The following is a 27,819-nucleotide window of genomic DNA, read 5'->3' as shown; positions in this document are numbered from 1 at the left end:
ACCTATCCTCTGTGTGTCCCATCCTTTCCAAATGCCTTCGATCAACTCTATGGATCAAAGGCATCATTGAGCAACTGTCTGGAGTGACCTCACGTGAAGTGATCTCTCTGTATCAGAAAGTTCTGATAGGCCTCCAGAGAATCAAGGTTGGTGGACTGTGTCAATGCATCAATTCCTGTTGCAGAATTACAATTCTATAAGATGTTACCATTGGGGGAAACTGCGTGAATGAAGTATATATGGGGTTTCTCTATACATTTTTTAAAGCTGCATGTAAATCTACAATTCACTCAAAAAACTTTTTTTTAAAGTTCAAAGATTAATGTGACTAAAATGCAAAACGCCATCAAGAACTGTTAGTCATTAGATTCTAGATTCCACAAGGACAGAGATTATGGCTCTTTCTGCTTATCATTATAATTCTAGCAGCTAGCAGAATGCCTTACACATGGGTAAGTTATTTGTAGAATGAAAAAAGAACCATGAAGAAGGACATTAATGGCAGAAAAGCTGAAACAACTTGAATTTTCTACCATAGAAGAGTGGTTAGTATACTCTGATGCTGGGAAGGATTGGGGGCAGGAGGAGAAGGGGATGACAGAGGATGAGATGGCTGGATGGTATGACTGACTCGATGGACATGAGTTTGGGTGAACTCTGGGAGTTGGTGATGGACAGGGAGGCCTGGCGTGCTGCAATTCATGGGGTCGCAAAGAGTCGGACACAACTGAGCGACTGAACTGAACTGAACCACTCCCTGAACATTATTCAGCCATTAAAACCAGTGGTTATAAAGACCATCAATATACTGTGTAATATAAAAATAAACAATGACATATTATGATTATAACTAAGAACATAAGTGTGTGTGTGTGTGTGCGCACACGCGCACACGCGTGCTCAGTCGTGTATGACTCTCTGTGACCCCATGGACTGTAGCCCGTCAGGCTCCTCTGTCCGTGGAATTCTCCAGGCAAGAATACTGGAGTGGGTTGCCATTTCCTTTTCTGGGGGATTTTCCCAATCCAGGGATCGAACCCTCATCTCCTGGGTCTCCTGTATTGGCAAGCAGATTCTTTACCACTGAGGAAGCCCCAAGAACATACACATTCCTACCAGAAGATAATAAATCCAACAACAGTAGCAATGTGAGGGGATTGGTGTTACCGATGTTCCCTCACTCCAACTTTTCCTTAATATTGTTACATTATTTTTGTAATTCTAGCATATTAATAATACAATTGGGGAAGAATGAGAATTGTGCCAAGAACTTTTCTTTCCATTTTTCACTTATTTATTTTCAGTATGAAGTATATTATCAAAAGAAAAATATATGTGTAGGTTATAAAGCGTACAACAACACTGCTGCTGCTGCTAAGTCGCTTCAGTCGTGTCTGACTCTGTGCGACCCCAGAGACAGCAGCCCACTAGGCTCCTCTGTCCCTGGGATTCTCCAGGCAAGAACACTGGAGTGGGTTGCCATTTCCTTCTCCAATGCATGAAAGTGGAAAGTGAAAGTGAAGTCGCTCAGTCGTTCCCAACTCTTAGTGATCCCATGGACTGCAGCCTACCAGGCTCCTCCATCCATAGGATTTTCCAGGCAAGACTACTGGAGTGGGGTGCCATTGCCTTCTCCAACAACAACACTAAATATACCCAATATCCAACTGAAAAACTCATACATTACCAACACTGTTTAAATTCTCTGTGGGGGTTCCCTTACCCAATTTCACTGCCCCTGACCCCAGAAGGAACTATTTATTATGAAATTTGTTTGTAATTATCGTGATTTCCTTTAGCACGTGTGTGTGTATCTCCAGACAATACATGCATTTTCACTTGTTTTTGAACTTCATAAAACTAGGCATCAGACTACATATCTTTTTCTACTACTTGTTTTTTCCTGCCATATTTAAAGACTTTTCTTTTCAAATTAAGCAATTCCACTTAAAAGGACTACTGACGACATTGTAACGCAGAGAAGAAATCCAATTCCACGAAGGTCAGAAGAGTAAGTATAAAGCAGGACTCCCCAGTCTGACAGGGTGAGCCTGGGAAACAGGAGTCAAGAGTTTTGTTGATCCCTCAGAGTCCCTGGCCAGCTGCCTCCAGCCACAAACGGCCGCTTCCGTTCACTCTCAGGTACTCTCCGAATACCATGAGTCCCTCAGCTGTGTGCCATGGCAGGGCTGAGAAGCACTGCTAGACCAGGAAACAAGCAACAAGTGGAAGAGACAGGGCAGCAGACGTGTGTATCAATGGTACGCATTCAAATGGTTCGTCCTTACACCCTTAACAAGGACCCTACCTCTCAGGGCACAGAACATATAGACCATGAAACTTCCATGGCCACTGACTTCATTATGTGACTATGAAGAGTGACCCTTTAGTCAAAAGTTGTGGATTCAAAATAGACTTAAATACCACCTAGAAGTCCATGGCTTCTTATATAATTTTTAAATTCAGCCATCTAACCATCTTCTCCCAAATATACAACTGCACATTTCAAGATCATACAAAACTATGTTTTAGTTTCACTAGAAAAATCTGTGTTTGGTGCTATCAATATCCTTTCATTAGAAGTCCCTAAACTCGAGCACACTTTAAAGCAGAATACAAATCTAAGCAGATCTTTGCTATAAGACATACAAGGATGTAATGAAGGCTGCTGAATTTTCCTAATGAAAACCCCAGGACTTTTGTCCAGTACATTGTAGTCAGGCTTCCAGAGGCAACTTTATTTATTTTGACAGGTTAAGACACTGTTCATCTCAATCAGCTCAGAACCAACAAGCGTGATTAGCAGACATGCCAGCAGCTGTGATCCAGCAAGCGTGGGTGTGGTGACACAGGTGAGAGACAGAGAGAAAGGAAATGGAACGAGAGACGCATGGCACCTGTTCTGCAACAAAAGCAAACATCAGAATTCTGTATCTTCCTTCCCCCAGGCTGGCCAAGTGCTAGTGATAACGTTACAACCACTCAGTATTTCCAGGTCTTTTGACCAGAGTCATGAACCTGATAAACATGAACATATCACAGCACTTATCAGAACTGTGTCCATTATTTTATGAGACAGAAATGGAATTGAGTGCTGTTATGTTTTTTAATGTGTGCACTATTCAATGCTTACAGAGAAGACAATGGCACCCCACTCCAGTACTCTTGCCTGGAAAATTCCATGGACGGAGGAGCCTGGTAGGCTGCAGTCCATGGGGTTGGACACGACTGAGCAACTTCACTTTCACTTTTCACTTTCATACATTGGAGAAGGAAATAGCAACCCACTCCAATATTCTTGCCCGGAGAATCCCAGGGACGGGGGAGCCTGGTGGGCCGCCTTCTATGGGGTCGCACAGAGTCTGATATGACTGAAGCGACTTAGCAGCAGCAGCAGCATTCAGTGCTTAAGTATTTTGTGTGTTTTCCCATAGTTTGTTGGCAGCCGGCTTGCCTACTGTGAATAGCAGGGCAGGAGTAGGGGGATGAATTTTGGTTTAAACATGAACCTGAATTTCTCAGCCTCAAAGAAATGTTCCCCTAAAACCATGTTGCTCAACACACGGATCCAGAAGTAGGGGCATCACATGAGAGTTTGACAGAACTGCGGAATAGTAAGTGCCCAATCCCACCAGACCCACAGAATCAGAATGCTCATTTGAATCCTTAGATGCTTTGTTTGCATATTAAAATCTGAGAAGCACTGGTCTAGGGTCTTTTAGAGAATGACCCTTTTTAAATTTTATTATATTAGAGAACGTAACTCTTAGAAATGTCATTTCTATAGAAAATGTCTGAGGTTATATAAATTACATATAGGTACTATAGAATGATGACTAAAATAGGCTCCAGCTTTCAAATGGTTTTCAACCTAATCAGGGAGTAGAAGAGCATAAACCAAGCAAACAATTTAAAGCAAAATATGGTTAATATTATAAGAGAGGGATGGGCTTCCCAGGTGGCTCAGTGGTAAAGAATCCACGTGAGATGCAGGTTTGATCCCTGGGTCAGGAAGATTCCCTGGAGAAGGAAATGAAACCCACTCCAGTATTCTTGCATGGAAAATCTCATGGACAGGGGATCCTGGCAGGCAACAGTCCATGGGGTCACAAAGAGCTGGACGTGACTTAGTGACTGAACAACATAAGCAAGAGATAGGCAAATGCTGAAATGAAAATGTGACTCAGTCCTTAACACTGAATTCCTATAACATGCTCCGCAGGTGTTACCACTCTTGTCGACAGAGAGCATGCCAAGGATACTAAGTTATTGTCTGTGAGTGTTCCATCTCTTGGGGATATTTCCATTAGGTTTACTAAGGATCATCGGATTAACCCAGGTGGCTCATGGGAATCCAGGTACTTTCAGCCCTGGTCTTAGCATCACTGCATCTCGCTGGCCTCAATCCATTTAAACAAAGAACGATTGATTTATTTTACCATTTCATGTTCAGCTTTTGTTTCTCACTTTAAAAAATATTTTAAATAAGCTATTAAATAATTACATAGATGCAAGGGAACACTTATTTGTGGTTTAAATTTCACTTTCTCAATTTAAGGCAGCTCCTCCTAAGTCTAGATTCTTTTAGCACGCTGAATTTATCAGATTCATGATTACATAATTGTGTAATCAGGTGTTAAATGTAAGGTCTCATAAAATATACAGTGTACAAGGTTTATACAGGTAGGGATAAAAAAAAACCTGTATTATTTACTTATATATTCCTAGCCCTTAAACTTAGTATCTTCCCCAGATGAGGAGCTCAAATGGTTTTTTTTCAATACTATAGGAATGGATTACAGAAACAAAGACAAAATTAATCATTTGCAAAAATACTTCTAAACCCACAATTTGAGACTATCAACTGTGCTGCTGATTAAAAAAGACAAAGTAACTTATAGACACAGAAAACTAATGGTTGCCGGTGGGGAAAGGAAAGTGGGGACAAGATAGGGGTCAGGGTGTTAAGAGGTACCGACTACTATGTATAAAATAAGCCACATGGATAGACTGGCACAAGGGATATGGCCAATATTTTGTAATAACTATGAGAGGAGTGTAACCTTTAAAAATGGTGACTCACTATGTTGTACACCTGAAACTTATATATATTATAAATCAACCATATCTCATTCATCAAATAAAACACATCCACTATTTTAACAATAAAAAGACAAAATATTTCTAGACATTATGGTTTAGAGGGGAGAAACAGTAGCTGCAGAGATAGAAGACTTAAGTGTCCTCATCTCTAAAATGAGGACTATATCAACTGCTTTCTCTAGTCAGGGCAATGCATTTTAAGTAATTAATCTGTAATAAAGCCAGTATAATATTTTCCTCCATCCTGTATCATTCCCAGGATATATTTTCATGAATGTTGCAGCATGTGGTGATCCATTGGAAGAGAAGACATAAAACTACACTCATACAACCCAGCCATAGCTTCAAGACAGACAGACTGCTTCACACCTTGCCAGACTGTCTGGCAAGAGGCTGTCCAAACTGTATCGATGCCGGTGCCCAGTACAGCCATATAGCAGGCCTTCAATAAACATCTATTGAATTAATATACTAATGAATAAATAAATGACTACTTCACAAAACTGTTAAGGAATAAATGAAGAAGTAAAATGACCTCCCTAAGAGCCTGTACACATGAACACGTTAGTTCTTCCTTCCGTCTCTATTCGAGTTCATGATCTCTGCTGGTTACGAGGCTAGAAACAGATGGCTAAGTTAAAAAAAAATACTCATGGGTAGGTACAGTGAGATAAAAATAGCCCTTAAAACCTGTGTGTACTCATTTATTTTGCTACATGATATGACTTTTGCTTTTCATCTTTATTCAATATACTACCCAAACTATCAATTAAAATTTACTTACTGGATGATATAAACACAAGAGAACAGAGTAATTTTCAAAGCAACTGACAACACAGCTTAAGGCCTATATAGCCACAAGTAGCCTAGTCTGTGGGCCACTGGGGAAAGCCTACCATGAGCACCTGTCAAAGTGGAACCTTTCAAGTCAGGGGACCAGGTGAGGCACATCTGAATTTCTGAGCATCTCTGGTTTGAACAAGACAAGTACTATCTGGGAATATCTCTCTCCTTCACTACTTTTTTGGACAGCTTGAATCCAAACTAATCGCAAAGGTTAGAGAACACTGGGGTCACTTTTACACTTTAAAACTTAGAATTTAGAACAATCTCTTTTAAAATTATTTAAAAACTTCATTGTACTCTCCCAGTTTACATTTCCAAGCACAGAAAAAAATTCAGTTTAAGGGTCTCAGTGACCCCTTAAAAATCAGAATAGGGAACACACAGTTTAATGACCTCACAGCAGATTTTAGATTCTGCTGAAGGAAAACCATACCTAACATTCTACACCAATTTACTCTGTTCATTTTTTTTTTTTTTTTGAAAATTCAACTACACACCAAAATGTCATGACTTCAAAAAAAGCTTAGGATATTTAGATTACACTAAGAATTCCATTTTTTTTAAAGATGGATACTTGAAATTGGAAAATATCAATTCTAATTTTTCACTTAGGTTTTTGAAGGTAACACATGGAAACAAAATTTAATATACAGCAAGTGTCAAGCACTAAACTTTTCGACTGTATCAGTTCAGTTCAGTTGCTCAGTTGTGTCCAACTCTTTTCGACCCCATGGACTGCAGCACACCAGGATTCCCTGTCCATCACCAACTCCCGGAGCTTACTCAAACTAATGTCCATCGAGTCAGTGATGCCATACAATGATTTCAACTGTACAGGCATCCTTAATTTAGGATACTCTGGAGTCATGGGAGAAAAGGAAATAAAAATCTCAACTTGCATCCAGATTAATTTAATCAAATGAAGAGTCAAGTGAATCAGCCTTACTGTACTCTCTCATGCGTGGAGATAAAACTGCTGACTAGTATCTACAAAATCATCACCTCTTTTCCTTCTCACTGTTAAGTCCTGAAGTCGTCCTTATCTCGTCAGAGTCTATAAAATATTACTGTATATGTGTTTTGCAACAGTTATTGTACAACTCTTCAGAAAACATGTAATGTTGGTTATGAAGTAAGTGCAAGACAGTCCACAAATATTAACAGCATAGGAAGTTAGACACCTCATTGTGGGAAATTAAACGCCAGCCATGAGTTAGGTATGAAGTCACTAGTTCGAAATTTCTAACACTCTATAGATATTGGGGAAGAAAAAAGATGTCAAGGTCCCTAGCATGATTTGCCATATTAGGAATATCCTCTTGGTCAGAGGCAAGGGTGTGGTGTGATTAGAGGACTGGTGATTAGAAGCCTTGACAGCCACATTCTTTCACATGAGAAGGGCTGCAGAAGCAGCTGCAAATACTCAGCCATCAGCAGCCCACGTGGCTTGTTAGTGGACATCAGGCCCCATCAATTTTTGTTGAACGTATGAGGAGATTAAGCAGAACTTGCAAGACATTCAGACAGAGCTATAGGTATCTGCAAACAGGTTTTCTTTAATATCAGTCTAAAAATGCTAGGACTGAAGACCCCTGTTCAGTACACCTGGGGGCTGGGGGTGGGGGGAGATATCTGTGGGTATTAGAAAATGTATGGTAAAGTGAAAGGAAATGCCTGAAAGTGCTCATCTCAGAGCCTGTGGTGTGACATTTGCATTGAGAGCTTGACGTCAGTTCCTTGGTTCAACTAAGCCCAGAAACCGAGGGACCATAACTACTGAAACCTGTGCTCAGTAATAGGAAAAGCCACTGCAACCCACCACAACGAGAAGTCCTCTCACGACAACCAGAGAGTAGCCCCCTCTCTTCACAACTAGAGAAAAGCCCATGCAGCAGTGAAGACCTAACACAGTCAAAAATATAAATAAATAAATAACATTTAAAAAAGAATAAGCATAAGCTCCTATCTACATAGTTGAATTTTCACCTCTTTCAACTAGGTATTTCCATGAGTCACAGAAAAAATTCAAATCCTTTGCCACCAATAAGCCAGTAAATGGAGCACCCTCCAGAAAGGCCAGCTCCTGGAAACCCTGCTGCTGAATAATGAATGTGCTCCCAGGCACAGAGAGAATCGCCTGCGGTTTCAGATTCTAGCTGAAAAGAGCAGAAAGCGCTTTCTAGTTGAGCCCTCTTTACACGTTCTTGCTTCTTAACAACGGAGCATCAATTCCTTTAGTACCTCTTGGTTCCAGAAAAAATACATGATCCAGGTTGGTTTCTACCAGCTAATTAAACCATTTTATATTCTGAAATTGTAACCCAGTAATTTATCACGGCACACTGGCATCCAAACTTTCATCTTGCGACAACAGAATCTAGTATTCTTCAAAATTAGAAAGTGGATTCTCTTTACGCAATTATAATCGTGTGCATTTTAGGCAGCTAGATCTACTGTAGCATGCGACTCACTTATTAGATCTGATAATTTATATGAAATTTCTGGCAGGATTATGCTACTTCCTTTAAATTTAATGAGAGGAGGTGAAGAAAGCCACAATCTGACGCAAAGGTTAAGACAAACAGTGGACTTCTGCTAAAAATACTCTTATCTTCCTTCTGTGCAAAGGTAACTATTTTTGTGTGAGCAAGAGAAATACATGTTTTGAACTCAAATGCCAATATAACTTTCATTCCTTATATGAAAGGAAAATAGCAGGAGCTACAAAATAAGTCAGTGAAGTGAAGAAGTTACATTTGGCCATAACCACAGTAAGCACTCAGCGCATTATTTCTCACTTAAGGTTGCTTAAAGTAAAAATGCACTTCCTGTCAGAGGCTGCCACTTATTACGGCTCAGATACTTTTGCTCACTGTTTTAAGGGCACATAATGACTTGGCACTGAGCAGAATTTCTCAACCTTGGCGCTACTGACCTCTTGAGCCGGATGATTCTTTGGTGTGGGGGCGTGCGTTGGAGGATGTTTAGCAGCATCCCTGGCTTCTACTCACTAGATGCCAGTCCTGTCTTCCCATTCACTTGTGACAGCTAAAAATGTCTCCAGACATTGCCAAAAGTCCCCAGGGGGTGGGGCCAAATCGCCCCAGGTTTAGCACTACTGGTATAGAATATAAACTAGTCAAACAGTGAAACAAGACTGAGATTTAAATTTCTCCTTCCTTTTCAATGACATTTCAAATAGCTGCTGTTCCAAATCCTCAAATGACTAAACAGAATTCAATTTCTGTGAACAGCAACAACAAAAACCCAATTTCAATTTAATATGTAACTAAATCTGTTTTGGGTTTCCCTAGTGGGGAAGGTAAAGAATCTGACTGCAATGCAGGAGACCTGGGTTCAATCTCTGGATCAGGAAGATCCTCTGAAAAAAAGGAATGGCTACCCACTCCAGTGTTCTTGCTTAGAGAATTCCATAGACAGAGGAGCCTGGCAGGGTAAGGTTCCTGGGGTCACAAAGAGTTGGACATGACTGAGTGACTAACACACAAAAATGTTTTAAATTCCAATTTCTTAATTTCAGCAATCCCATGAACGTCTAGATGTATTTTTAATTCAAAAACTTTACATGTGAAATTGTGATTTTTAACTTTACAACTAGTTAATGGAGATGAACCCCCATATCTGCATCCAGGGCTGAACTTTATGTCAGTTGAGGATGGTCATTCCTGCTGGTGTCAAAAGATCTACTCACTGCAAATCTCATACCTGCTCTTGGAGTGGAAAGTAGGGCCTGGGGTCTGCTCAGGGCTCTGGACTACCCCCATGCTCCTGGCCCTGGCTTCTGCCACAGTGTCAAGTATCTGACAGAGGGTCACTGCTGAGAAGGGGGTCTCCTTGTACAAATCCTTCTTCCTAGATACAACTGGGTCTTTTCTTAATTCAAAGGATCCATCAATGTTTATTTTCAAAAAAGCTGCTTTTGCATACTAACTGCTAGTTTTGTGGTTTGTGCTGTTAAAAACAAAAGTGACTTATTATTTATTATTTTAGAGACTGGCCTAAAATAGAAGTTGCTGCTGCTAAGTTGCTTCAGTCGTGTCCGACTCTGTGCGACCCCAGAGACAGCAGCCCACCAGGCTCCCCTGTCCCTGGGATTCTCCAGGCAAGAACACTGGAGTGGGTTGCCACTGCCTTCTCCAATGCATGAAAGTGAAAAGCGACCCCCTGAATTTCAGCCCAACAGGCTCCTCCGTCCATGGGATTTGCCAGGCAAGAGTACCGGAGTGGGTTGCCAAAATAGAAGTATACCTAACTAATTAATTTAACCAAAATTCTCCAAAGGATCTGAAGCCCTAAATCACAGTTATAACCTTTCTATATAAACATATATTGACAGCTATAGATAGATACACATACGCCTTACGGAAAATGGATGGTGACTGCCAAGGTTCTATGCTTTAGCTTTGCAGATAGCACTCTATCTGATGCACTTCCTTATAGACAGTGAAAATTTGGAGACAAAGATTACTCACAGAGCCTGTGTTCTGAGAATGAGAGCCTAAATTTATTCCTCAAATTTCCACAGAAACAATTCTGGGTCCTCCTGTTCTTGCACTTCAGTTTACTCAGGCTTAAGACAGCTGTTAAACTCTTTCATCTGTTTAGTGATCTTTTGAATTCCTGAATAATCATGGTTGCTTTAATCATACTCCAATTTAGGCACAGGAAGATTAATGAATGGCAAGTCTGTAAAACAGCCTAGGTACCTATAGGAAAAAGAAGCATACACACACACAAAACACACTATTTCCCAGAACAACATGACTTAAAACACTTGTCTTATCACATGTATCACTATCTTGTAAACACAAGGAAACGTAGCAACTCCCTGAGAAGAGCAGCCCCTAGAAGTTATTCACAGCTTATCTGATACAAGGAAAACAGATACGTACCATCAAAACTACCTTGCTCGGAAGCAAGATGCAACAGCTGATTGTATGTTTCGACTGAAGGCTGATAAACAAAGACTCCAGAATTGAAGCAGTCAGGCCACCCTGGGTCTGGTGCCGCCGACAATTCTTCTCTCTCAAAAAGATCGTCAATATTGGCTAGGACCTGATTCAAGGGTAAGGGGGTGGGGAGAAGGGAAAGCATTTCAGAACTGTTCTTCTATAGCATAACCCTTCCTAAGTTCTCCAACACACAAGATGCAATCTGTTGCTGGTCTTTAACTCTTCAGATGACACCTGTGAGGCAGACTGCTCCTACTCTCCTTCAACACCTGACACTTTTCACAACAGCAGTTTTATCTGAACTTTACTGTCAAGTCCTGACAGCATTCTTCACATGCCTAACCGCTTTCAGTTACTATATCCATCTCTCCAGCCATCGAAGTCATACTCACCAGAGTATCTGCATCCATGAATACACATTTTGAGTACTGTGTAAGTGACCAGCAGTGGAGTTTAGTCAACGTGACACCCAACTCAGGCCTCTTCATTAAGGTTAGATGTGCTGAATCACCGCTGTCCAGGACATCTACCATAATGACTTCATCGAAGACTGTCTCTAGAGCTTTCCTGTCAAAATAAAATCCAGAAAACAGCTCTTAGCATCTCTTCAGAACAAATGACCCAGACAACATAAGACTGCATTCTTATTAGCTTATTGACAACTACAGCAATCTATTACTTTGGTATGTTAGTCTCTTAAGTATGTTCTGACTTCAGCACAAACTTTTAATTTGCATGTGCAGTTAACTTCACTAAAATGCCAAGACTTATGGTGAGGATGAACTACTTGTCTTAAACACTATCATAGAAGAAGTTCCGTACCACTGACTGCCAGTCAAATTGTGAAACAGCCTGTAAAAATGTAACTCATGTTTGGTCAGATGTCTTTTCAACAGCCTCTGTCTTTAACGATATTTTATTAGAACTGCTTCTTGCTGACCGCTGAATACTTTTCCAAGTGATGCTGAGTTAAGGCATACAATATCTGCACTGACGCCTATAACTAATAATTTTTGCTAAAGCAGCTGACAACTGCCTGAAACTGTGTGTCGTAAAAGAAGTTGAGTGACTCAATTACTCGGTTTCCATTCTTTTGCATCAAATATAACCAGCATGTATTATATGCTTAGCACCCCTGGCATAAGAGACTCACTTTGGTTTGTGAGGTATAACACCTATCTCTGCCCAAAATTAACTAAAGACTTACTTTAGAAAGCAAGCCAGAGGTGAGAGAAGTCGGGGTGTACTTCTTAGGTGAGACACTAAACTCAGCACAAGAAAAAACACAGGATAAAGACAGATCATCACTGAAAGTTTATAACAATATCAAGCATGGAGAACAAAACTGGTATTGTGCTAGTAATCTCCAAAGCTGTACAAAAATATGTTCCAGTTCACACTGTAAACTTGATTTCTTGGAAAGAAATGGTTGGTGTACCACTTACCACAGGAAAGGGGGCTTGGTTTCTTGGTTTCTAAGACTACATCCACTTTCTTACAGTATCCTCACTAAAGTGATTACAGATTAGGACATACACATAGGAGACAGTTTGGGGGTAATTTGGTTTTCCTAAATTACCCTTTAGGAACAAGATTGTTAGTGTGTGAGATATACGTATGCATATATAATGCCTCTTTTTCAGGGGTCCTTGGCATGTGCTTATATTTTTTGAAAAGAGTCACAAAAGGGGCATTTTCAACTTCTAAAAGGGATAAAAGAAAGCAAAAATAAAGCAATACAGAGGTGCTAGTGTGGCAAGATACTCTTAAATAAGTTAGTATGAGGATCAAGGCAGTTGATTGAGATACTTCAAAATTTAATTCCAAAAAAGTAATATGCACTAACCCAATCAACAAGCAGCTTGTACCCCTCAGGGTCTCTCCTAGCAGGACCCCTAATTCAGAGAGCCCTTTGGAAAATATCTAGTCTGCTGAATTGTAAATAAAGATCATTAGGTCAGATGGTGTCAGATGTGGTGGAGAAAACTGCTGCTGCTGCTGCTAAGTCACTTCAGTCGTGTCCGACTCTGTGCGACCCCATGGACGGCAGTCCACCAGGCTCACCCATCCCTGGGATTCTTCAGGCAAGAACTGCTACTTTCTTTCAAAGGCAAGGGAGGTTTGCTTGGCTGGAAACAGAAACAATAGCCCCTGTTCCCTTTGGGGGAAAGGTATGCAGGTGAAGGAGGAGGACACAGAGGGAATGGCTGGACTGAATCACTCACTTGGATCACCCAGAGAGGACCTGCCTATGAGAGAGCCCAACTCCTGGTTGTGATCAGTAAGCACAAGGGCCAGAACTCCACCTCCCAGATGGAGCTTGGGTGGAACATCTCCCAAGAGCCAGGAAGAGGTTTCAGACCCAGGAATCCTTCACTCAGCAGCTCTCATCGTTCTCCACCAGCACTCAATCTCTGGAAAGGGTCTGGCCTTAAGGTCCACTGATGCTAGAAACAGGGGAGGTGATGTCAGAGCCCAACCAACAGCCCGGCAGCAAGGTCCTCACCTCATAGAGTCCGAGACCTGTGGGGTGATGAGCACAACCAGCCTCCTGGTGGTCCTGTGCTGTTTCAGAGACAAGCCCAGGACCAGGGCTCCTTTGGCGTAGGAATCGTTTGTGGTCAGTGTCACAAAGGCCTGATCTTAAAACAAGGAAAACAGAAGGTATTCATTACATCATTCTAACTAGAAAACATGACCCCAGGACCCTGGTCAACCAATAATTGGGCAAAATCAACTCCTCTGTGATCAACCTGCTCGATTAATAAAGGAAGAACCTCTTGGGGGATGGGGGGTGGGAGAGAGAACCCAGTGCCCACTTTCAGAGTGTCTCAATACCATTCTTTAGTAGGAGATCATTGGCAACCTTCAAGAGGCTATAAAAATTAAATCTAGAGTCCAGACACACTAAATTCTCAGACTACACAGTAGCTTAACACCCAGAGGGCAATTACCAGGTAGTAGAGAAGAGATCAAGAAGTGCATTTTCTGTTTGTCCTACAAGGTATCATAGACAGTATTCTCAGTCAAGAACAAACCCAGCCAACAACCTCAACTGAGAGCATCTGAAGCAGAGCCCATATTCTTCATCCTGGTGCTCACGTGTGCCAAGCCTCCGGCTTTTTCAACTCTTTCCTCAACCTGGAGCAAAGACTCCACAGTCACCCAACCATCTCTCCAGAGACACTTTGAGTCTCTCTTAAACATCACTTCCCCCAAGAAGCCTTCCCTCCTTGATGCTTCCATCTAAATAGTGGCCCATCACTGTTGAATGGATTTAGGGACTACCTCACAAGCTCCAGCAAACCTGCGTCCTTTTCCTTGGAGAAGCAAGCACTACATCCTACCCAGTACCCTGGGGCCCCTCAACCCTCTCTTTCACACCCATGCTTGTTCTCAGTCGCTCAGTCCTGTCTGACTCTTTGTGACCCCCTGGACTGTAGCCCGCCAGGCTCCTCTGTTCATGGAATTTTTTAGGCAACAACACTGGAGTGGGTTGCCATTTTCTCCTCCAGGGACTGTCCCGACCCAGGGATCAAACGCACATCTGCTTGGCAGGTGGATTCTTTACCACCTGGCCACCAGGGAATCCCCTCTCTCTCACACACACACCCACATTCAAATATCAATCTCCAACAATCACTTAGTTGCAAATACATGAATTATTCTTCCTCCTGAACAGGCCTTACCCTTCCAAGGCCACCAGCCAAGCCTTTAGGATTTCTTTAGTCCTTCCCAGGATGATTCTGGGACACATTCCCTCTCGAAAGGGATTTTAACGTTAAAACAGGTTGGTGGGCATACAAACACAAAGGATCCAGTGCTGCTGGGGCTCACGTGGGTCACTGTTGCCCAACTGGGCAGTTGGGACACTGTAACGAAGTCACTCAGATTCTGTCTTAGGTTTCCTCTTCCTCCCTTTGCCCATTTTCCAGTGGAGCCTGGAGGCAAATTCCATTGAGAAGTAAGAGGAAATTGTAGGCTGTCCAGTGAGCCAGCACAGTCCCCATCCGCAGATTTGAGGGCAATCTTCACATATAGCCTTGGATTCTCTGTTAAGCAGTAGAAGGTCTAGAGTTTCTACCTGCACCTCGCCCTCCTCCAGGGTCATCTGCTTCTAGGAAAGCTCGGAACAGGGCCCCCATCCCTTGACATACCCATCAACCTCTGCCTGTTCTCGTTTCCTCAACCCGTCATAAGATAGCAATATTTTAGTCAGCCCACCACAGGGGCGCTTAACCTGGGGCATGATGAATGATGTTTCAACTCAAAGATGGTCCTGATTCCAGGACCATGCAGGAGGGCATGGCAACCCACCCCAGTACTCTTGCCTGGAGAATCGCTGGACAAGAGGGGCTACAGTCTATGGGGTCCCAAAGAGCAGGACATGCCTGAAGCCACTTAGCACATATACACACACCGGGGGATCAAAGAGAAAAGTTTACAGGTAAGTAGGATTCAAGGCTTTCAGGAAGCAAGGATATGGATGATTTCCCAAAGGAAGAGGGAAGCAGGACAACCTTAGGAACTGAGGTTTGCAAGGCAAACCTAGCAAAGGAAAGACCAATGACAGCTGGGGAGGAGGCTAAACCCTCCCAGAGATGGCCGAGCTCCGGGTGACTTCTGCAATCTTTCCGCAGTTCAGTGGCTGTAATAACCCCACTATTAGACTCAACAGCACGGTCTGCGGTCCTCGGGGGCAGACTCGCCGAGCGGCCCGGACACCCTGCAACAAGTGGGCCGGCGCCTTCCCACCGCTCGGGTCCCGCTCCCCGGGGGCGCTCGCCGGGCTCCGGCTTCCCGCAACCCAGCCCCAAAGGCCTAAAAATAGGCTCGGCGAGGCGGCCAGCGCCGGGACTGACGGCCGAGGAGCCGGGCCGGGGCCGCCGGTGTGCCCGTCTCGCGGCCGCCCCTTTCCAGAGGTTCCAACCCGTGGGCTGTGGAGGCGGCGCCCCGCGACCCCGCCGCTCTCCGGCTTCGGGCCGGGCGCCCCGGAGGAGCCGGCTCCCCGCCCCTACGCAGCCCGCCGCAGCTGCTCCGCCCGCCCGCCCGCCCTTCACGGTGCGCGCAGGAGGAAGGGCAAGGAGACGGAAGCAGGAACGGGGGCTTCGGCGGAGGGCCCAGGCGCTGCCCGGCGGGGGCCCCTCGGCTGCGCTCCGGGTCGGGACGGCAGCTCGGGCCCCCGGGGCGGCGAGGCAGCGGCTGACGCAGGAAGCGACACGCCCGGCTGCGGCCAGCCTGCAACTTCGCGGCGGTCTTCGTCCTGCCGGGAGCTCCCCCGGGGCAGAGGGCCGGGTGCGGGGGGAGAAGCGCTGCGGCAGCGGCGGGCGGCGCGTACCTGTCATGGTGCAGCCGGGGGCGCGGGCGGCCGCCACAGCCGCAGCCGCAAGTTCGTGACTCGGAGACGCCGGGCGCGGGGAGCGAGCGCGGCCGGCGAGGAGGCGCGGCGGGAGCTGAGCGTCCGCCCGGAGCGCTCTTATAGCGGCCGTCACGTGGCCGCGCACGCTCCCCGCGCCCGCCGGCATCCTCGTGGGGAGGCGGCCCCGGGACTGCGGGACCCCGGTCCTCACCCGGCCTTTCCACTGCGGGGCTGGGCTCCGCGTCCACGTCCGTGGCCGCTCCAGTCCTGGTCCGGCTCCCGCGGGGCACCTGCCTGAGACCGTGAGCTGGGGCTTTGGAGGGGGATTTTAGCGGCAGAGTGTGGCATCCCAGGGACAAACTCCCAAAGAAGCCAAGGATTAGGGAACTTTACAAAACAAAAACCCCAGATCACTCCAGTTAGAATAATTCATCTGAACGTAAAGTTTAACTGCACTTTCTTCACCTGGAATTCCAAATCACCCTCCGGAAGCATTTCTCAGTGTACTCACAGCGGTTTTGTGGCCTTAACCTAAAAACAGAATACATTTTCAGTACGTTAGATTCTCGAAGTCCTCTGCATCAATTAGATATTTCAGTGTTTCATTGAATTGTCAAACGTTAACTCAATGAAGTAGGTTCTATAATCTTTACAGATGAAGAAGCTGAGTCACAGAAAAGTCACTTGTCTATGGTCGTATCATGTAAGTGGAGAAAGTAGGGTTTGAACCATAGCAGTTTTGTTACATCCGGAGAAGGCAAAGGCACCCCACTCCAGTACTCTTGCCTGGAGAATCCCATGGACGGAGGAGCTTGGTAGGCCATGGTGTCGCTAAGAGTCGGACACGACTGAGCGACTTCACTTTCACTTTTCACTTTCATGCATTGGAGAAGGAAATGGCAACCCATTCCAGTGTTCTTGCCTGGAGAATCCTAGGGACAGGGGAGCCTGGTGGGCTGCCGTCTATGGGGTCGCACAGAGTCGGACACACTGAAGCGACTTAGCAGCAGCAGCAGCAGTTTTGTTACAGAACTGACCTTGCAAGCAAGACCATGGCATCTCTGGTACTCTGGTGCCCAAAAGGTTAGTAAACTATGGGTAGTACAGTCTTTTAGGTTAATCTGTTTCACAAATCATGAAAAGGTGAGTTTGTCATTTTTCTAGGAAGTTGAGAAATAGTTCTCTGATGTGATCATACCCTTCTCTCCCATCTCTTCCATCCAGTCCAATCACACAGGAAAGCAGCAGCTAGTATTGAAACAATTCTCTGCAAACAATAGTTGCTCAGTGTCTGCTGAATGGAAACCAAACAGGAAGTTGACAACATCAGTTGAAACAACCAAACAGATGCTTTAGATAAGTGATTTATTTGTCAAGGTGGTATTGCTATTCTCAAACCAATCCGGTATGTGTGCTTAGTCACTCACACAACTCCTTCCAACTCTGCAGCCCTGTAGGCTGTAGCCCACCCTGGAATTTCTGACCATGAAATTTTCCAAGCAAGAATACTGGAGCAGGTTGCCATTTCCCACACTGGGGAATCTTCCTGACACAGTATTCGAACCCCAGTCTCTGGTGTCTCCTGCTTTGGCAGGCAGATCCTTTACCACTAGTGCCACCAGGGAAGCCCAAACTAATTATATCACTGTTTATTCAAGTGTAGGCCTGGACCTCCTACATCAGAATCACTTGGGGGCACTTGTTAAAAAGGCAGATTTTTGGTTCTAAGCCCAGACCCCTGAATCAGAATCTTAATAATAGAACCCAGGAATCAGCATTTTAAATGTCATCTCTGGGAGACTCTTGACTCCTTTCCCCCATCCTGACCATAGCAATTGACACCACTCATTTGCTTCGGAACGCCGCCTGATTACTTGGCATTCTAAACTTCCTTTGAAGGAAGTGGAAATGTGGGGAGAAGGTGCAGTAAGTGGATTACCACTTACTCAAAGCCTACAAGTTTAGAAGAGTTGGAGCTCTTTAAGGACGATAAGGCTTCCCAGGTGGTGCTAGTTGTAAAGAACCCGCCTGCCAATGCAGGAGATAAAAAAGATGAGGATTCAATCCCTGGGTCAGGAAGATCCCCTAGAGGAGGAAATGGCAATCCATTCCAGCATTCTTACCTGGAGAATCCCATGGACAGAGGAGCCTGGTGGGCTACTGTCCATAGGATCCCAAAGAGTTGGAGATAACTGAAGCAACTTAGCAAGCACGCAAGGAAGATAAAAGGCTATAGCTGAGTTGCACCTACCTGAGGAGAGGAAAGGGGCGCTAGTGGTAAAGAACCCGCCAGCCAAGCTGGACATGTAAGAGACACAGGTTCAATCCCTGGGCCAGGAAGATCCCCTGGAGGAGGAAATGGCAACCCAGTATTCTTGCTTGGAATAGCCCATGGACAGAGGAGTCTCGCACCCTACAGTCCACGGTGTTGCCAAGAGTTGGACACGACTGAAATGACTTAGCACACATATGCACCGGGAAAGGGAAAACAGAGTGGTGCTTTCAGGTTTGAATTGCTCTTTTCCATACTGATAAGTGGACTCGAGAGAGTGAGGTTTTCCTCTTTCACCCAGGAACCCTCCTACCCTTATGACACTTAACCACCTGCTGCTTGAAGTCTAAGTATTCATACTGGGCTCCCACAGGATGTGGTTCTGGGGCCAGAAGGGCAAAGCCTAGAGGAAGAGCTGTGGACAACTAGAACTAGCAGGCTTTCCTTAGGAACAGCTCCTCTCGGCTCCACACTCCCCCCGACCCCCTTCCCACCCCACACCCCACCAACCCGCAGTGTTTCAGTAAAAGCAGTCACCATAGCCTCCTTTCCTGTGTTTCATATGAGAAAAACATTTACATGAAACAGAGTTACAGAAACAGAGACTTTGCAGCTTTTACCACATTGAGTCAAATAGGGGCATTTTGAGGTTGCTACAATCTATTCTTAGATGTTGTCTTAATTGAGATTACTAATAGTGACCCACTGACCAGTTTTCCTGACGCTGTTCCACGTTGAGCTTCGTGAATTATGAGATCAAAGCGTCTCAAATTTTAATGTGACCACAAATTGCCTGGGGATTTTGCTGAAATGCAGATTCTGACTCAGTGGTTTGGGGTGGATCTCTCAGGTGATGTCCCAGGCTGTGGACCAAGTAGGTATTCAAACGTTCTGGCTTATAAGGCTTTGCAGGTGGTAGATAGATACTACGTGCAAATACTACCTTAATACATGTACCGAGACAGATGTTTGAGACTTTCATTTGTTTATTGTTTTTCTGTGAAATTTAAACTTGTAGAATTTCTGATTCCTAAAAGAAGATTTAAGGTTAAAAAAAAAATTGGTATTCTACAAGAGTACCCAGAACTATTAACCATTTAAACTTTTGCTAAATCCATATACTCAGCATGGTTGGTCCAAATTAATTTTTAGTTGGCCTTGGAATGCATTATGTAATTTTTTTTGGCAGGATACGTACCTTCCTGATTATGTTTTGTTTAAGATAATGCTGAAATCAGTTTGCATTCCCTTGAGCACACATGCTAATTGATGGTGGGAACAACTGACCTGGAAATATAATCAAGAGCAGAGGGCAATGTGCGGCCCTAAGACACAAAGAGTTCCCACAGACAGTCCATGGAATAAATACACCGCATCTGGCCAAACACAGGAACTAACTAGGTAACTGACAGCCTAAAAGTTTTCCCTTAATTGATAATACATAAAATCCATACCTGGAATTGTTGCCAGTGACCACAACCCTGTTCATATCTAACTGGAAGCTTAGTTTCAAGATATATTATCCTTCGAGGCCTAAAGGAGTCCATTCTTTACTCAAGAGTTGGAGTTCCAACTCCACAAGTTGCAAGAGCTTGGTGACCAGCTACATTACCTTAAAAGAAAGTTTTGTTGTTGTTCAATCGCCAAGTCATATCCGACTCTTTGTGACCCCATGGATTGCAGCATGCCAGGCTTCCCTGTCCTTCACCATCTCTTGGAGTTTGCCCAAATTTATGTCCATTGAGTCAATGATGACATCCAACCATCTCATCCTCTGTCACCCTCTTCTGCCTTCAATCTTTTCCAGCATCAAGGTCTTTTCTAATGAATCAGCTGTTCACATCAAGTGGCCAAAATATTGGAGCTTCAGAATCAGTCCTTCCGATGAATATTCAGGGTTGAGTTCCTTTAAGATTGACTGGTTTGATTTCCTTGCTGTCCAAGGGACTCAGTCTTCTCCAGGACCACAGTTCAAAAGCATCAATTCTTTGGTTCTCAGCCTTCTTTATGGTCCAGCTCTCACATCCGTACATGACTACTGGAAAGACCATAGCTTTGATTATACGGACCTTTGTCAGCAAAGTGATGTCTTCACTTTTTAGCACACTGTCTAGGTTTGTCGTAGCTTTCCTGCCAAGAAGCAGTTGTCTTCTAATTTCATTGCTGCAGTCACCTCCGCAGTGATTTTAGAGCCCTAAGAAAGGAAATCTGTCACTACTTCCACCATTTCCCCTTAAAGATATTGAGTTTTAAGCTGACTTTTTCACTCTCCTCTCTTACCCTCATCAAGAGGCTCTTTAGTTCCTCTTGCTTTTGCCATTAAAGTAGTATCATTATATCTTTATGGAGATATAATTCACATACTGTGAAATCAAGCTATTTAAAGTATACAATTAGGGGCTTCCCTGGCATTTGGTGGTTATGACTCTGTAGGCGGCATGGGTTCCATCCCTGGTTGGGAACTAAGATCCCACGTGATATGAGGTGTGACCGAAAAAAAAAAAAAAAGCACACAATTAGTTTTTAGTATATTCACAGAGTTGTGTAAACATCACCACAATATAAGTAGAGAATATTTTCATCACCCCAAAGAAACCTATAACCAGTTGCAATCATTCCTTTTTCTTTCCCCTTTCCTCAGCACTCAGTCAACTACTAATCTATTTTTTGTCTCTATAGACTTGTCTATAGAGATTTGCCTATGTGTAGTCTTTTATAACTGGGTTCTTTCACTTAGCAAAATGTTTTTGTGATTCTTCAATCTTGTGGCGTGCATTATTAGTATTTCATTTCTTTTCATTGCCAAATAATATTTCATTATATGGATATACCAGTTTTAATTATTCATATCATGGATAAACATGTTGATGGGCATTTCAGTAATTTCTGTTTTTTAGCTATATGAGTAATGCTCCTATGAATATTTGTTTCCCAGCTTTTGTGTGAATATATGTTTTTCTTTCTCCTGGATATATACCAAGAGTAGAATTGCTAGATCAGTTAGTAACTCTGTGTTTAACATTTCAAGAACGGCTAGACTTTTCAAAAGTATAGGGATCATTTTGCATTCCCACTAGTAGGAGAGTTCTAATTTCTTTACTTTTTAGCCAATACACGTTATTTTTTTTTTTTTTTTTTTTATGGCTATTCTAATGGGTTTGGAGTGGTATTGGCCATTTGAGAATCTTCTTTGGAGAAAGGTCCATTCAAACCCTTTACCCATCCTTTAACGGAGTTGGTTTTTTTATTTTTGAGTTGTAAGTTACTGTTTTTGTTTAGTTACTAAATCACGTCTGACTCTTTGGTGACCCTGTGGACTGTAGCCCCCCAGGCTCCTCTGTCCAAGGGATTTCCCAGGAAAGAATACTGGAGTCAGTTGCTATTTACTTCTCCAGGGGATCTTCCTGACCCAGGGATCAAACCCGAGTCTCCTGAATTTGCAGGCAGATTCTTTACTACTTAGCCACCAGGGAAACCCTTTTGAGTTGTAAGAGTTCTTTGTAAGATAGGAGTTTGAGATTAACTTATACCTACTGTGAAAGTCACTCAATCGTGTCCAACTCTGCAACCCCATGCACTGTTCAGTCCATGGAATTCTCCAGGCCAGAATACTGGCATGGGTAGCCTTTCCCTTCTCCAGGGGATCTTCCCAACCCAGGAATTGAACCCAGGTCTCCTACTTGCAGGAGGATTCTTTACCAGCTGAGCCACCAGGGAAGCCCAATTTATACACACTACTGTATATAAAATAGGTAAACAACAGGAGCTACTGTATCGCAAAGGGAACTATACTGAATGCTTTACAATTATCTATAGTGAAAAAGAATCTGAAAAGGAAACTGAATCACACATATATATATACATATATACTATATATATATAAATAACCGGATCACTTTGCTCTACACTGGAAACTAACACAGTATTGTAAACTAGCTATATTTCAATTAAAAAATCTGGGAAAAAAGAGGTCTTTACTGGATACAAGTCCTTTTCAGATATATATTACATGTATATAATTTGCAAATATATCTTCCCATTCTATGGGTTGACTTTTCTTGCTAGTATATTTTGTAGCAAATAGTTTGACATTTCTACATAATCAAACTTCTTTCTTTTTTTGTTTGTTTGTTTTTGCTTTTGGTGTCATATCTAAGAAACCATTGCCTAATCCAAAGTCATGAAGATTTACCCCTAAGTTTTCTTCTAAGAGTTTTATAGTTTTAATTCTTAAATTTCGGTCTGTAATCCATTCTGAGTTATTTTTTGTGTGTGATCTGAAGTAGAGGTCCAACCTCTTTCTTCTCAGTGTGAACACTGAGTTGTCCCAGCACCATCTGTGGAAAATACTATTGTTTCTCTTTGGAGTTGTCTTGGCACCTTTTGAAAAATCATTTGACTGTAAATGTGAGAGCTCTATTTCTGGACTCAATTCTATTCCATTGACATATATGTCTATCCTAATGCTAGTTCCATGGTTTCTTGATTTCTGCAGCTTTGTAGTACATTTAGAATTGGGAAGGGTGAGTTCTCTGTTTTTATTCTGTTTTCAGATTGTTTTGGTTATTCTGAATCCTTTGCATTTTCATATAAATTTTAGGATCAATTTATTAATTTCTACAGTAAAGGAAGCTGGAATATTGATAAGCTTGCACTGAATTTGTGGCTCAATTTGGGGAGTATTGACAACAATTAAGCCTTCTGATCTATGAACGTAGGATGTCTTTTCATTTACTTAAATCTTCTTTAATTTCTTTCAGCAATGCTTACTATTCTATTGCCTTTTAAAACATATAACAAAACTCAAACAATTCAGGCTTGTTAGCTATATAAATCCCACAGGCATGGCAGCTGATTTTCATATCTGCTAGATACTCTAAATTTATATTCCTGGCTAAAATCTGATTATTATTTAACTTCATACAAGCAACAATATCTTGGCCCATCATAGGACTGCTGCTGCTGCTAAGTCACTTCAGTCGTGTCTGACTCTGTGTGACCCCATAGATGGCAGCCCACCAGGCTCCCCCGTCCCTGGGATTCTCCAGGCAAGAACACTGGAGTGGGTTGCCATTTCCTTCTCCAATGCATGAAAGTGAAAAGTGAAAGTGAAGTCGCTTAGTCGTGTCCGACCCTCAGCGACCCCATGGACTGAAGCCTACCAGGCTCCTCCGTCCATGGGATTTTCCCGGCAGGAATACTGGAGTGGGGTGCCATTGCCTTCTCCTCATCATAGGACAACCTTGACAAATCTTCACTTTGGCTTTATTGTTAGTAATGACTGACACATACTTGATGCTAAGCTTCTTATACACATTAAATCATTTAACCTTCCCAGCAATCTGATGAGGTAGTCTCTACTCCCTACTTTAGAGGTGAGGCTCAGAGCTTGCCCAACATTTTGCAGCTAGTAATTTGTACAGCTAGGATTTGAATCAGGTGGCTTGCCTCTCCAGTCTGTGTACTAACCTCTGTTTGGCAATGTGTGTAGGTGTGCACTACTAAAAAACATATGTGTATGTGAAAAGTAAGTCTTGCCTGCTACCTTCCCCCCAGCCCAGCTACCATGTTCCCCTCCTAGAATGGCATTATCTTCTTGACTTTTCCCATGGTTTTAAGGATGTCACAAAAAACTCACTGTTGTGACTTTTCCTATGTTGCTGTTCAGTTGCTTAGTCACGTCCGACTCTTCACATCAGGAGGCCAAAGTATTGGAGCTTCAGCTTCAGTGTCAGTCCTTCCAATGAATATTCAGGGTTGATTTCTTATAGGATTGACTGGATTGATCTCCTTACTGTCCAAGGGACTCTCAAAAATCTTCTCCAACACCACGGTTTGAAAGCATTAATTCTATGGATTCTATTTTTTTAAATTTTATTTATTTTTGATGCTACACATGGCCTTTTTCTAGTTGCAGTGCGCAGGCTTCTCACTGCTGTGACTTCATCTGGTTTCTAATCATGGGCCCTAGGGCACACGTGCTCAATAGTTGCTGCATGTGGGCTTTGATGCCCTGAGGCTTGTAGGATCTTAGTTCCCAGACCAGGGATCAAACCTGTGACCCCTGCTTTGGAAGGCAGATTATTAATATTAACCACTGGACCACTAGGGTTAATAGGTCCCTCCTATGGGCTCTTGTAGATGCTTCTTGGTGTCACAGAATTTCCTCTTTCAGAGGCTCCATGGGAAAATTTTCACCTTGGTCTTGGTATCAGAAAGAGTGTTGTACGCCTTAATACTTAGTTTTTTTTCATTATCTAATAGACATTTTGAGTTATATTAATTCTTTTTTTCTTTTTTTAGGCCACTGGCTGCAGTCCATGGGGTCGTTAGGAGTCAGACACGACTGAGTGACTTCACTTTCATGCATTGGAGAAGGAAATGGCAACCCACTCCAGTGTTCTTGCTTGGAGAATCCCAGGGAAGGGAGAGCCTGGTGGGCTGCCGTCTATGGGGTCACACAGAGTCAGACACGACTGAAACGACTTGGCAGCAGCAGCAGCAAGAGGCTTAGAGCAAAATTTGTAACTTTCCATTAGTTACTTGGCTCTTCACCCTGCATTTATTTATGCTTTAACCTTTTTTCTCCATTATTACCCTGCCTGATTTATTTCTGAAGTTGCTGAGATCCTTTGGAAGTGGGGAAAGAATGTGGAATTAATTAGTAAATAATTAAGTGATCAGAGTTTTTGTGGGAGTAGAGAAGGGAAGATGACATTTCAGCTCAATTTGGGTGACTGGAGTTTTTTGCAGTGATCTGTCAGTAAAATGAAAATTTCATAGACAGGCTTAACTGATCCAGACATGGGAATAACCTGTAATTAGTTTAAAATCTTAAAAAGACACAGTAATGGCTTGATTTGTCAGCCTTAGTTTTATTATCTATTCTAACCAGTAATATAATAACAACATGATAATGGTCAAAAGGGAGGGATAAGGTTGTCCAGTTTCTCAAATGTATTTCAAATATTTTTCACCTCTCAAGTTCTAGTTATCATATTTGTGATCTTTTAGTTGATGGATTGCCATTTAAATTAGCTAATTATCAGGCTGAAATTAGGAGAATCTCTTTGGCAGTTACCTTTTCTTTAAAATGCTTTATGATGGCATAATTTATATACAGTTATTTCACTTTTTCACACGCTAGTAATGCTCAAAATTCTCCAAGCCAGGCTTCAGCAATATGTGAACCATGAACTTCCTGATGTTCAAGCTGGTTTTAGAAAAGGCAGAGGAACCAGAGATCAAATTGCCAACATCTGCTGGATCATGGAAAAAGCAAGAGAGTTCCAGAAAAGCATCTATTTCTGCTTTATTGACTATGCCAAAGCCTTTGACTGTGTGGATCACAATAAACTGTGGAAAATTCTGAAAGAGATGGGAATACCAGACCACCTGACCTGCCTCTTGAGAAATTTGTATGCAGGTCAGGAAGCAACAGTTAGAACTGGACATGGAACAACATACTAGTTCCAAATAGGAAAAGGAGTTCGTCAAGGCTGTATATTATCACCCTGTTTATTTAACTTATACGCAGAGTACATCATGAGAAACGCTGGACTGGAAGAAACACAAGCTGGAATCAAGACTGCCGGGAGAAATATCAATAACCACCCTTATGGCAGAAAGTGAAGAGGAACTAAAAAGCCTCTTGATGAAAGTGAAAGTGGAGAGTGAAAAAGTTGGCTTAAAGCTCAACATTCAGAAAACGAAGATCATGGCATCTGGTCCCATCACTTCATGGGAAATAGATGGGGAAACAGTGGAAACAGTATCAGACTTTATTTTTCTGGGCTCCAAAATCACTGCAGATGGTGACTGCAGCCATGAAATTAAAAGACGCTTACTCCTTGGAAGGAAAGTTATGACCAACCTAGATAGCATATTCAAAAGCAGAGACATTACTTGGCCAACAAAGGTTTGTCTAGTCAAGGCTATGGTTTTTCCTGTGGTCATGTATGGATGTGAGAGTTGGACTGTGAAGAAGGCTGAGCGCTGAAGAATTGATGCTTTTGAACTGTGGTGTTGGAGAAGACTCTTGAGAGTCCCTTGGACTGCAAGGAGATCCAACCAGTCCATTCTGAAGGAGATCAGCCCTGGGATTTCTTTGGAAGGAATGATGCTAAAGCTGAAACTCCAGTACTCTGGCCACCTCATTCGAAGAGTTGACTCATTGGAAAAGAATCTTATGCTGGGAGGGATTGTGGGCAAGAGGAGAAGGGGACGACAGAGGATGAGATGGCTGGATGGCATCACTGACTCGATGGATGTGAGACTGGGTGAACTCTGGGAGTTGGTGATAGAGAGGGAGGCCTGGCGTGCTGTGATTCATGGGGTCGCAAAGAGTCGGACACGACTGAGTGACTGATCTGATCTGATCTGATTTCACTTTTTAAAAGGATACAATTCAATGAGTTTTAACAAATATACAATCATATAACTATCACCACAATTATCTCCAAAACTTTCTTATTGCATCTTGTGGTCAATTCCATTCTCCTCCCCTGCCAAACACAGCTCTGATTTCCATCTGTATAGATTTACTTTTTCTAGAATTTCATAGAATGCAATCATACAGTATGTAGGCTCTTGTATATGGCTTCTTTTACTTAGCATGATGCTTCTGAGATTTATTCATGTGGTTGAATATCAGTGATTCATTCCTTTCTATTGCTGAGTAGGATTCTTTTGCCTGCATATACCACAATGTAATTATTTCAGCCGGTGGACATTGAGGCTGCTTCTACTTGGGTTTTATTAATACAGCTGCCAGGAATATTCAAGGGAGTGGGATTACTGGGTTGTATAGTATGGTATATTTAATTTTATAAAGAAACATTTAGCTTTATAGGAATGGCAGTTAACTTTCAAAGGTCATTGCCAAATTTAGATACAATCATGAAGAACAGAAGTTATTGTTTTTATACAAATCAATTATGTCTTAAGATGATCATATGTCCATTCATAGTTCACTGAGAGAAAAGGGGACATAAATCCCCATGTGTATCACTGCAGAATTTCTTTTTTATAAGCATGGCAGTGTCATTCACTTCTACTTGTCCAGCATGTGTACACATGGGAACTCATTTGAGAAGGACTGGAAAAGGTGACCCCAAGGTTCATTACAATCCAAAGTCTTAGTGCTCTGTCAACTGCAGGGATTTTGCCCAAAGAGCAGAAAACATAGACAGAGAAAACATTACCAAACCTCAAGGTCACAATATATATTATAGAAAGTTTTCTCCCATGGATTGTGTCTTTTGATC

The 27,819-nt window shown here is 42.9% G+C and overlaps 1 protein-coding gene across 5 annotated transcripts in view; it reads right to left on the bottom strand.

Moving 5' to 3' along the window:
• Positions 1-16,503, bottom strand: part of GYG1 (glycogenin 1) — a 40,833-nt gene extending 24,330 nt beyond the window's left edge. The window contains exons 1-5 of one of the 5 annotated variants that reach the window (XM_086386942.1): positions 15,443-16,179; positions 14,612-14,863; positions 13,429-13,564; positions 11,315-11,489; positions 10,863-11,025 (exon numbers count right to left, since the gene is read on the bottom strand). In XM_086386942.1, coding sequence (XP_086243068.1) covers positions 10,863-11,025; positions 11,315-11,489; positions 13,429-13,433 — 343 coding nt within the window. In that variant the 5' untranslated portion in view covers positions 13,434-13,564; positions 14,612-14,863; positions 15,443-16,179. Of the gene's footprint in view, positions 1-10,438; positions 10,677-10,862; positions 11,026-11,314; positions 11,490-13,428; positions 13,565-14,611; positions 14,864-15,442; positions 16,180-16,260 lie in introns of those variants that run through there. The other 4 variants (XM_086387003.1, XM_086386728.1, XM_086386821.1 and 1 more) reach the window with 4 other exon arrangements.
• Positions 16,504-27,819: the final 11,316 nt, after the last annotated feature.

The sequence above is a fragment of the Bos grunniens genome, chromosome 1, assembly GCF_055505025.1.
Source record: "Bos grunniens cultivar Pamir isolate PY7600 chromosome 1, Bosgru_T2T1.0, whole genome shotgun sequence".
Classification (NCBI taxonomy): Eukaryota; Metazoa; Chordata; class Mammalia; order Artiodactyla; family Bovidae; genus Bos; species Bos grunniens.
Note: the sequence above shows the minus strand (reverse complement) of the source record. Positions and strands in the feature narration are given on the sequence as shown.